The 13,162-nt window shown below is 39.4% G+C and overlaps 1 protein-coding gene across 1 annotated transcript; it reads right to left on the minus strand.

The window, feature by feature from the left end:
- Positions 1-2,304: 2,304 nt before the first annotated feature.
- Positions 2,305-12,607, minus strand: LOC117333629. Its single transcript, XM_033893027.1, has 5 exons — positions 12,490-12,607; positions 11,248-11,335; positions 9,169-9,245; positions 5,050-5,146; positions 2,305-4,624 (listed from the first exon to the last, which is right to left on the minus strand). The coding sequence occupies exon 5, from the start codon at positions 4,520-4,522 to the stop codon at positions 2,918-2,920; it is 1,605 nt and encodes a 534-aa protein (XP_033748918.1). The 5' UTR covers positions 4,523-4,624; positions 5,050-5,146; positions 9,169-9,245; positions 11,248-11,335; positions 12,490-12,607; the 3' UTR covers positions 2,305-2,917.
- Positions 12,608-13,162: the final 555 nt, after the last annotated feature.

Here is a 13,162-nt window from a genome sequence, read left to right on the forward strand (position 1 = left end):
AACAAAATAATACAAAACAAAACTGAACTTTGTACACATACAGTTATATAATGGTCATCTAACACGGAATTTTTTTATTTTCCAATTCCGAAAACGGCAGATAATCTGATATTTTCCGTTGTAAGGCTTACCAATGATATGCGATCTGCATATGTCATCTTCGGAAATGTCGACAGATATTTGAGAACATATAGATACTATTTTCTGATCAGTGTTATGAATCTCACCGGAAGCTAACTTGACATTATGGAATCGCAGTGAGTTACGTCTACTGTATTGCTGTTGTTCTTTGTCACAAATTTCCAGTTGTTCAACTTTTTTCTCGAGAAAGTTACATTTATTTGTGAGTTCACTGTTAGATTGTTTTAGATTTTGGAGCTGCACACTCTGATCATTTATCCTATCTGTTAATTCATTTATGTTGTGGTGAAGTGGTTTAATCAATTCCCCCTTCATTTCCGTAACCACTGCAGTCATCATCACTTTAAAATGTGGAACCATAGCTTCCACCCAAACTGGGGCAATTGCTGCCGCAAAAGCAGGATTAGAGACGGTATTTTGTATCAAAGAATTGAAGTCAACAACCTTGCCTTTTCCTACATCTAATTTCAAAGATGGAGTCATCTCCGTATATTCCACATCACCCATAGAATTTCTTCTTCTGTGGGTCGGTTGGGACGGGACACTGGGACTAGGGGTACTAGCACAGGTTTTCCGTTTGTTGTCGACATCGGGAGTACCTGCAGGCTGGTTTTTGTCTTCCTCCATTTTTTTGCTCGTCACGTACGATATCAGAACAAAGGAATGGCGCTATTCACAATTTTCTAAACAAGGGAAAGTACCTCAAAAATCACTCATTGGCTTTCTAAAAGTTCATCCGTAATAACTTGCAGCATTAGAAGCAATATATATCAAAGTTCATCGTAATCTAGCGCCGTACAAACATGATTTGCCAAAACTTTTAACCACTGAGGTACTTACAGTGTAACTGCCACGGTCGCCATTTACACCTTCATTCGTTGTCTATGTCAAATAACCAAACGAAAGCATCTGAAGTCAGCAGTTATTACATTTATGTAGCACACTGTTACGTTTGACCAGTGGTCAGTGCCTAGGGCTATAATTAGAAATGACGATATAGGGGTTTAGAGACGCCCGTGTCATTTTCCGGGTTAAAGGTCAGGATTGGTTAATAAAGTCTTTGGCGTTTTCTCCAGTAGTTTTCATACCAACGGACCAGAATGCCGTTCGGAGGTAAATATGTAGACTTGGATTTGTGTGTGAATGCGCCGGTGATAGTATGGAAGATTGATGAAACATCATAGGATTGAATTGTTCCTTCGGGATTTTCATGTGGATTATTAAATGTAAGTAAACTTTATATCCTGTGTTAAATTATGTTCATCACACCACAACCATCCCAAAACGAACTTTTACGTCCCGTGTAAATAGAGCAGACGTTACATATATCATATACAGTCAACTCGGACTACCGAATTCCTGTATCTCATATACTGTCAACTCGGACTACCGAATTCCTGTATCTCATATACTGTCAACTAAGGCTACCGAATTCCTGTATCTAATATCTGTCAACTCGGACTACCGAATTCCTGTATCTCATATACTGTCAACTCGGACTACCGAATTCCTGTATCTGATATACTGTCAACTAAGGCTACCGAATTCCTGTATCTCATATACTGTCAACTCGGACTAACGAATTCCTGTATCTCATATACTGTCAACTAAGGCTACCGAATTCCTGTATCTAATATACTGTCAACTCGGACTACCGAATTCCTGTATCTCATATACTGTCAACTCGGACTACCGAATTCCTGTATCTCATATACTGTCAACTAAGGCTACCGAATTCCTGTATATCATATACTGTCAACTCGGGTTACCGAATTACTGTATCTCATATACTGTCAACTAAGGCTACCGAATTCCTGTATATCATATACTGTCAACTCGGGTTACCGAATTCCTGTATCTCATATACTGTCAACTCGGGTTACCGAATTCCTGTATCTCATATACTGTCAACTCGGGTTACCGAATTCCTGTATCTCATATACTGTCAACTAGGACTACCGAATTCCTGTATATCATATACTGTCAACTCGGGTTACCGAATTCCTGTATCTCATATACTGTCAACTCGGGTTACCAAATTCCTGTATCTAATAAACTGTCATTCAGGCTACCGAATTCCTGTATTTCATATACATCATATGCTGTCAACCCTCGCTGAGTTTTCTGAAAATTAACTGATATAATATAAAAACAACTATTCGGTATCAATTCAAGAAATATTTATTACATAAACACCGTAAAGACACTACACGTTACATAGAGTGGAACTGGTGATACTACTGATGACGTCACGTGACCTTTGTATGTTAACTTAAAAAATATATCTCTCTGGGTCAATTAAATTCGAATGGGAAAAACCACTTGAGGAGAAAGGGGGAGTCAGGTTATACACATAAAACATGCAGGGACGTTGATTTCAGAGTTCATTACAGTAGTTGAAATGTATCACAGTGACGTGGTTCTAATACCGCGGTCTTAATATATTGATAACATTATATTTGCAGTACATTTAACGGTAAACACATTATATATGTCGAGAAACAGTAGTTGAAATGTATCACAGGAACATGTTTATAAATTATATTTACCGTACATTAAAGGGTAAACGCATTCTTCGTTTTGAGAAACATGTATCACAGGGACAGGTTTACTAAATTATACGGACAGTAAATTAACGATAAATAAGATTAATTACATGCCGTTTGTAATGTGTACATGCATGTTGAGAAATGTATGATGATATAACAATGTAAAGTTAATGTTGTTTAAGTCCACTGATATAAACTGTCTGTATCCTCACTCAAGGTTGAGTCACTCAGTCTCTATAATACTTGAGGAGTTTGAGTCCCCACCCTCCTGTATCTAACACTAAGTATGACCACAACACATCACCCTTCTGTATACCTACTACCCACTGGTATACTTTGTTTGTGTGAAGTGTTTTTATGTACTTCCCTGCTCCACTTATCAGTTCTATTGTTTTCCTTGTCTGGTCAGCAATAACAATATTACCCTTACTGTCATATACAACTGTAAGAGGACCAAACCTGTCTGGTGTGATCGACCCCCGCACCTGCATCCCCTCCCCCCGGGCCTGTATCCCCTCCCCCTTGTAGTTTACCAGAGACTGGAGTGTTGAGTTGTACACAATGATATGTTTATAATTCACTACTACAGCTATATTACCTGTAACACCACATTGTGATATTGACTCTACTTCCCCCTCCACAATGGCTGTATGTAACACCTGACCGTCCACTGTATACACCCCCACCTTGTACCCCTGTCCTATACCCCGTGTACCCACCACTACCCGACCCTCCCTGGTCACACACAGTCTGACTGGGTAATCCTCTGTAGTGAATCGTGTGACTGGTGTAGATTGTGTAGATACTTCACAGATAGTTTTATCACCAAAACAACAGAACCACAGACGACCTGTGGTGGGGTCCAGACTGATGTCCTGTATGTCACTGCTGTGTCGTATCGTCTGTATGACCTGACCTTGGTTGTCGATGAGATTTACTGTGTTGGTGTACCGCTCACACAGCCACACACGTCCATCAGATGTAGGGCAGATCGACGTGATGTTACCCGGGTATGGGAACTGGGACATGACGGTTGGACGGTCACGAAGTTTGTACCGGACTTCTCCAGTGGACGCTTGATCAACCTCTTTAGACTGTTTTGGTCGGACTACTGGACGTTGGTCGGAGTGACCACTAGTTGCCGATCCTACCTGGAGATGGTCAGTAGGAAGTTTGAGGTTCCCGAGGGCCTGTTTCAAGTGACTTAGTCTGTCCATACCCGGAGTAAACTCGGCCATGTCTATGTTAGGTGTTGGTGGGATTTCTGGATCCATTTCCCGGATTTCTGATACCGAGTCGTACACGAGTACAGCGGTTCCTGTCTGGAGAGTCTGTTTATACTCAGATGAGAGTTGCTTGAGAGTACCCAACCTCTCCTCCAGGTTTGTGATGTGGGTCTGAATTAGGTCCATGGCCGCCACCTCCATCTTGTCACAAAGTTTGATGTAATCGTCGGTGATCTTGTCCAGTTCTAATTTACACTGGTTATTATCGTCAATAATTTTTTTGCGAAGATTTTCGTAATTAGGTTTACATGAAGTCATTTTTGTTCGCGATGAAATTATTTCCTGCTTCAATTTCGGAATATTAACGTTGTCGGTTTCATTTAAAAAATTTTGAATAACACGTTGGTTTTCTTTATAGATTTTTGAAATTTCAACAAAACTTTTGATATGTGATATATGTGTGGAAATTGAGCAAGTCGGGCAAATAAGCGTTTTACAATTTTGACATACAAAAATCACGTCATTGTCTTTGTGATCTTTACACTTAGTATTTCCCTTAGCCCTAATATGAAGCTGTGCCCGGGGGACGGCGTTTCCAGAAGCCATGATATATATATATATGTGTATATATATGTGTGTGTATATTAGAATGGTGATTTGATGTGACAAGATGGAATGCGGGGCTCTGGTAGATCTCTTGTTTTTTTTCTGTATAACAAAGAAATGACAGAATTAATAACAAGCAGCTTTATTGTTATAGATAGATTTTATACATATAAAAAATCCCGAATCGTTATCCGTATGATAATAAAATTCTTCTCACATACAAGATTAACCAAAGTTAACTTTCTCCAATTGTATATACATACGAATAGAAGTTACCGTCTAATTAGAGGTAAAGAGAGGACGGTCAGAACATATATATATACAACGTTATGAGTTGTACGTACAACATAATTCTGGTGTATGTATACTATACGTCAAATTAATAACATACCAGTCGAGATCACTGACCCTCAAGTTTAGCTATGGTTGTGTCTTTGGTGAAGATCTTAAATAACGTAAGTGGTTTGAATATGACAGTGAGCTAGCCACCAGCTACTACAATTTTTAAAGTATGACACTATACTCACGAACTAGTAAAATTCCAGTTGTTGACAGCAATTTGATGTGCTACGTTCCCTGGTTGGAAGAATGATGTCCTCCGAGAGACTTTGGGGGTACTACTGCCTGGTTGAGATAAAAGTAGAACAATTAACATATTTTTCGTCTAAAAGGCAACAATACAAGTGGGAAACATTGATGTAGATGCTCGAAAATGTATCAATTTTTTATGAAATATTAAAACATGAGTTCCCAGACGGATCTTTCCTTCTACCATCGAATTATCTTTATGTGTTCTGAATGTAGATTTTAAGTCCGTTATTCTAGTTTTCATCTTCCTCTTTTTATCATTTGACAATATGAAATGTATGAAAGATAAAAGAAACAAATTGTGAGAAATAACGATTAAACTTCAGCTGACAAAATCCAAGATGGGTACCTGTCGGTCCATGGTCAGACTTAAATTTGAGTGGGCACAACTAGGGACCATGCGTAACAACCAGGGACCAAGCGTAACAACTAGGGATCAAGTGTAACAACTAGGGACCAAGCCTAACAACTAGGGACCAAGTGTAACAACTAGGGACCAAGTATAACAACTAGGGACCAAGTGTAACAACTAGGAACCAAGCGTAACAACTAGGGACCAAGTGTAACAACTAGGGACCAAGTATAACAACTAGGGACCAAGTGTAACAACTAGGAACCAAGCGTAACAACCAGGGACCAAGTGTAACAACTAGGAACCAAGCGTAACAACCAGGGACCAAGTATAACAACTAGGGACCAAGTATAACAACTAGGGACCAAGTGTAACAACTAGGAACCAAGCGTAACAACCAGGGACCAAGTATAACAACTAGGGACCAAGTATAACAACTAGGGACCAAGTGTAACAACTAGGAACCAAGCGTAACAACCAGGGACCAAGTATAACAACTAGGGACCAAGTATAACAACAATGGACCAAGTGTAACAACTAACCAAGTGTAACAACTAGGGACCAAGTGTAACAACTAGGGACCACGTATAACATCTATGGACCAAGTATAACAACTAGGGACCAAGTGTAACAACTAGGAACCAAGCGTAACAACCAGGGACCAAGCGTAACAACAAGGGACCAAGTGTAACAACTAGGAACCAAGCGTAGCAACCAGGGACCAAGTATAACAACTAGGGACCAAGTATAACAACTAGGGACCAAGTGTAACAACTAGGAACCAAGCGTAACAACCAGGGACCAAGTATAACAACTAGGGACCAAGTATAACAACAAGGGACCAAGTGTAGCAACTAACCAAGTGTAACAACCAGGGACCAAGTATAACAACTAGGGACCAAGTATAACAACAAGGGACCAAGTGTAACAACTAACCAAGTGTAACAACTAGGGACCAAGTACAACAACTAGGGACCAATCGTAACAACTAGGGATCAAGTGTAACAACTAGGGACCACGTATAACATCTATGGACCAAGTATAACAACTAGGGACCAAATATAACAACTAGGGACCAAGTGTAACAACTAGGAACAAAGCGTAACTACTAGGGACCAAGCGTAACAACAAGGGACCAAGTGTAACAACTAGGAAACAAGCGTAACAACCAGGGACCAAATATAACAACTAGGGACCAAGTGTAACAGCCAGGGACCAAGTATAACAACTAGGGACTAAGTGTAACAACTAGGAACCAATCGCAACAACTAGGGACCAAGCATAACAACTATGGACCAAGCGTAACAACTAGGGACCAAGCGTAACAACCAGGGACCAAGTGTAACAACTAGGGACCAAGCGTAACAACTAGGGACCAAGTATAACAACTAGGGACCAAGTGTAACAACTAGGAACCAAGCGTAACAACCAGGGACCAAGTGTAACAACTAGGAACCAAGCGTAGCAACCAGAGACCAAGTATAACAACTAGGGACCAAGTATAACAACTAGGGACCAAGTGTAACAACCAGGGACCAAGCGTAACAACTAGGGACCATGCGTAACAACCAGGGACCAAGCGTAACAACCAGGGACCAAGTATAACAACTAGGGACCAAGTGTAACAGCCAGGGACCAAGTATAACAACTAGGGACCAAGTGTAACAACTAGGAACCAAGCGTAACAACCAGGGACCAAGCGTAACAACCAGGGACCAAGCGTAACAACAAGGGACCAAGTGTAACAACTAGGAACCAAGCGTAACAACCAGGGACCAAGTATAACAACTAGGGACCAAGTATAACAACTAGGGACCAAGTGTAACAACTAGGAACCAAGCGTAACAACCAGGGACCAAGTATAACAACTAGGGACCATGTATAACATCTATGGACCAAGTATAACAACTAGGGACCAAGTGTAACAACTAGGGACCAAGTGTAACAACTAGGGACCAATTATAACAACTAGGGACCAAGCGTAACAACTAGGGACCAAGTGTAACAACTAGGGACCAAGTGTAACAACTAGGGACCAAGTATAACAACTAGGGACCAAGTGTAACAACTAGGAACCAAGCGTAACAACTTGGGACCAAGTGTAACAACTAGGGACCAAGTGTAACAACTAGGGACCAAGCGTAACAACTAGGGACCAAGTGTAACAACTAGGGACCAAGCATAACAACCAGGGACAAAGTGTAACAACTAGGGACCAAGCGTAACAACTAGGGACCAAGCGTAACAACTAGGGACCAAGTGTAACAACTAGGGACCAATCATAACAACTAGGGACCAAGTGTAACAACTAGGGACCAAGCGTAACAACTAGGGACCAAGTGTAACAACTAGGGACCATGCGTAACAACTAGGGCCTAAGTGTAACAACTAGGGACCAAGCGTAACAACTAGGGACCAAGTGTAACAACTAGGGACCAAGCGTAACAACTAGGGACCAAGTATAACAACTAGGGACCAAGTTTAACAACTAGGGACCAAGCGTAACAACTAGGACCAAGCGTAAAGACAAATGAAATTTGGGAAATATTCTCCAGGAATTTTTACGAAATAACGTAACACAATTTCAAGATGGCCACCTGTAAACCATTTTGTTTCCCGAGCCTAGATGTACATGACTACGGATCAAGGGTAATGTACATGTGGAGTTTAAGATGTATCCCTAAGAATTAGCGATAACTAATTCCTACGGTAAAGATGAAAGACGGCCGCATTTCGGCCATTTTGTTTTCCTGATCAAACTCAAAAATATAATTGGGCACAACTAAAGACCAATGAAAACATATATGTTTTGTTTTAGAAAAAGAACTGGCCCTTCAATACATCTCAAGAATAGCGATAACCAGAATTGTTTACGGGCGGACGACAGACATATGACAATTTGAATAATTTGAATAATTTTCAAATGTTGAAAAAAATTGATCATAGAAATCAAGGCCACTAATTAACACCTGGTTGTAGTTCAGAGCTCCGTGTAATGTAAAACCTTACGGAAACTTTGTAAGATCGTGATTTTTTTTTTTTTTTTTTACAGATATCTTAACTTCCTATAATATTCAACATTTACGTAAAAAATGTTTCACACACTCGGGTTACAATTGTGTAGAGGTTGGGGTGACTAATACGAACAACCCTAATGATCAATCGCAACAATCAACTTTCATGGATTGCCAGGAATTCCCCCCTAGATGTTGTGATCGACTTAATGATACTTAATATTTTCGTACGAGTTACTTCCCTTCTCATCAGACAGTCATGGTCCGCAACATATTCCTAAGTATGGCGAGAGTGTCGAAATATTGTTGATAAACATCTCTTCCTGACACAGGATATCATAAAGCAAGAATTTTCAAACCCACTGTCCATTTACAATGTATCATATATTCAAGTCCCTGCGCGTTCCTTAGCAGTATTGCAATTTTGGACTGATATCATTTGTTAACCTTTGATAGGGAGGGGTCGATGGTACCTGGTAAAGAGGGAGTACATTGGGAAGTAATTGATTGGGATATAGACTGTGATTCCAAGGGTTACAGTCTAGCTACGAAATTGTTCAACGACTTACCAGTAGAGGTGGATACTGTTGGAATGCGTATTAAAACGACGGACTGTTTCTCATTCGTTACGAGAAGAATGGAGTAAATTAAGAATTCAAATCACATTAAGTCCTTCACAATTTTGTACTCACCGATTAGTCAACTAAGGATGTTTTCGCTCGAAATCACTGTCACAATTCCAGGCCCAGGTCAACAGTCGGCGTCCTCACTGTGACAGAAGAATAAACTTTGACTTATATGGGACTAGATCATAATAAGCTAGTTCTGTTGGTTGGTACAGGGTTAAAGTGTACCGCATAACGGGATAAAGGTATACCCGTGTTATACTTATCTAACTCATTATAAAACAAGAGTACCACATGGCGGTATTATCAACGTCCATCGAATGCCAAAGATAATACATGTAGATTATTGTTTATAAATGAATACAGAAATAGAAATGAAATATTTATTGTCCGATTTAATTCAAAATGTTACCAAAAATTTGTCTGTTTGTTTGTTTTTATTTAAAGTCCTAATAACAGCCAGGGTCATTTAAGGACGTGTCAGGTTTTGTAGGTGGAGGAAATCCTGAGTACCCGGATAAGAACCATCGGCCTACGGTCAGTACCTGGTTACTGTCCCACTTAAGTTTCGAACTCGCAACCCAGAGGTGGAGGGCTAGTGATAAAGTGTCGGGACACCTTAACCACTCGGCCAGAGGGCGGAAAAGTACAATTTCATGTCACAGTTAGTAAGCAGGGAAAAAAACTCGAAAGAAATTTGTTGAAAAACTGAGGGAGAGGACTTACAAACGACACCAAGAAGATTAGAATACTTAAAAATGACGAATCAAAGTGTCGCTCAGAGAAACACAACATGTTACGATTATAAAGTCTGCCAAGATCGATTGAAATATATAGGATGGGATCTTCGGAACACACAAATTACTGCTGAATGAATCACATCTTTATATCATTAAAGTCTACCAAGTATCAAATGGACCGGTTGTATAATGTATGAGATTTACGAGAAAAAAGGTGACAATGGACAAAGAAATGGCCGGCAGGACGGACGAACGGACGGACGGACGGACGGACGGACAACGTCATACAAATACCAATACCTATACCGTCATTCAATTATTTGATATGCCACGAGCCTTCAATGATAATTTGATATGCCACGAGCCTTCTATAATTTGGTATGCTGATCTGCCGTGAGCCTTTAAGAATCGTGTGGATTGACAGACTTTAATTCGAATTTTCTTCATTGAATTAAGAAATTTCGGAAGTTTGTCTGCGATTTACCTTTACTATGCTGAAACGTTTTTCATCAGAACCTTTTTGTATACTTTACTAACACTGTATTCCTCACTTTTAGCTTCAATATCGGTTGCCTTTGATCTGGATTCAGATGGTTAGGCCTTTAGGCTAGCAGACGACAACATCATTTAGAAAGACAGAGTTACCCGGGTTATTTGTAGGTGTTACATGAATTTGTCCCTGGCAAGAAAGTTCCGGGGCATTAGCAATGAAGGCGCAAGTGTTTAATTCGGAATGTGCGTACACAGGGACCTCGCACGAATTCCAAAACCGCAGTCGATATATATATTATATGTAATTTACTGTCAATGGAAATACATTTTAACTTTAGAAGGAATAACGGAAGAATGATTTTTACATTTTATATTTATTTGATCATTTATCTATTTATTTATTTATTTTTTTTTTTTTTTTTTGCCCGATGCGGTGTTAATCTGCATGATATTACATCTTTCCAATGTGTGTTCTTAAGAAGTAATTTGCCAAGTATTGAGCAAGTTATGGCATAACGAATTAGAAAAAGTGGTTAGCTATATATATAGACAAGGTCGCTAATTGGTAGCTGATTATGCAGGGGGGGGGGGGGGGGGGGGGGGGGGGGGGGGGGGGGCGCTATGTTGACTTTCTTTTCCATATTATACGTTGAGATTTGTTAAACTAGACCTAATTGTTTAATCTTAGAAATTAGGACGAATCTAATGTTCTAGCTTTACTATTTTTAGCTGATTGTTGAAACAATTCAAATTCCAAATTACATTAGCGGAAATTGAAGGATTTTTGTTTTCTTATTTTATTTTGATAAAACCTTAATTTATACAATAAGAACCAACCTGGCTGTATTATTGGAAGATAAAGCATGATTAATGTTCTGTTGACAATTTACAAATATGAAATACGTAAACAAACCTGTTTTATAGAGTGTTAATTTGGCTAGTCTGTATGTTGATCTGCAGGCTGATTTGGTAGTAAATCTCACAGCTGGTCTTTTGTCAACCTGTCAGGTAAAAACCCAATTAATGAACAATAAACGTTTCACACAGGTGGATGTATATATATCGTAAAACAATCAACCTGACAGCTGGTAAAAACCCAATTAATGAACAATGAACGTTTGATACATGTGGATGTATATAGTAAAACAGTAAATAGGAATTACTAGAAAGACATTAGAAAAAAAATATGTGAACTTCAAACATCAGTTTATAGAATATGTATTTTGTAAAAATATGGAAATGATATGTTTTAAAACTTACTTGTTATCATAAGTACTACAGTATAGTTATTGTATTGAAAGAATATGCAGTGTATAATACAAACTTTGTCTAAATGTAGGAGAAATATGACAGTGAAAACGCTATCTGATTCATATAACTGAGTTGACCCTGTTTTTTACCTGTGTTAGTATTCCGTATTGAAACAGACTATAACAAACTTCACAGAACTTCCTACATAAACACCTTCCTTTGTCTTTACCAGAGTTGGTGTTCGGGGAATGAGCCGTACAAACACGGTACACGAGTCGATACTTCATTCGTGCAATTGGTTAGATTATGCTGTATTGGTATATTTTGGTCGCGTAATTATCTTAACATTAAAATGCAGTGTTTAAAACGTATATACAATGTGATTTGAATTAAATGTGATATTTATGCAAAAGCGCAAAAGCTCACGATTTAAGTAATCCAGCAGAAATAGAAATTAGCCGATGTAATATAACAGGAAAGGATTTAAACGTTAACACGAGGGAAATCATTTTTAAAGAGGTACGAAACCTACCATATTGTTGTATTGGTCTGAATTTTCCCTACAAGTTCTTAACTATACTTGATAGTACCGTGCTTGGAATATATAATTAGATACAGGTCCTTCATTTATTTAAAAATCAATCATTGGCAATATAAACCAACTAGCAACCATAATTATTTACAGCACCACAAAATGACAACTTACACACTTTAACACCAGAACAGCTACTACCTCAAAGAAAAAGACTGAAAACTTCAAGGTAAGTAACCAGTCAATGGCTTCTCTTAAGTGGAAGGAAAATGTAGAAGGGAAAAACGAAAGTATAGAAGGGAATTATACAACCAACTTGCAACAATGATGTACCAGCCAATGGCTTCTATAAATTATCTTCAAAAATCCTACCTGTCTTGTATGACGCTAAACTGAAGTCTTCGTGTGTTGATCTGTAGAGGTAGATTATGGTGAACTTCTCAGGTAGGTAAAACGCCCCGTCTAATGTATAATTAGAGGTTTGATACCGGTATATATACACTTTTATCTACATGGTCATGTGAAGTACTTATGTAATCTTCTGTTGTTTGATGGGATATATTTTGTCACACTACCTTAAATGAGGCAAACGATAAAACATTATCGTATACGTATACATCAAAGTATACTTAACAAGAGCGAGGAAGGAGATCAAGGACAGCGGACACGGGTTTAGTGATACTATTACATACATTGAACCTGGCTAAAGTGGTAAAGTCATACAGTCATGCGTAAGGGTATTATAGTCCCTTCCAGTTATAGCCGAGAATAAGACATTCAGTGTGAGGGGGGGGGGGGGGGGGGGGGGGGGAGGACGGGGTAATCGCTCCCCTCTTGTTAGTTTTTAACCAGATAACCATCGGGTTTAACTCCCCCATGCCCCCTCTTCCCATTATAGTATCACACACACCCAGGGGTAGGGGACTGACAGTCCGGCCGGCACACACACCCAGGGGTAGGGGACTGATATCCCGGCCGGCTGGTACACAAACACATACAGGGGTAGGGGACTGATACCCAGACCGGCACACACACACCCAGGGGT

This window comes from Pecten maximus, chromosome 8, assembly GCF_902652985.1.
Source record: "Pecten maximus chromosome 8, xPecMax1.1, whole genome shotgun sequence".
Lineage (NCBI taxonomy): Eukaryota > Metazoa > Mollusca > Bivalvia > Pectinida > Pectinidae > Pecten > Pecten maximus.

Bases quoted from the DNA above. Each gene is read 5' to 3' on its own strand.
- LOC117333629 (XM_033893027.1), bottom strand. From the start codon at position 4,522: ATGGCTTCTGGAAACGCCGTCCCCCGGGCACAGCTTCATATTAGGGCT.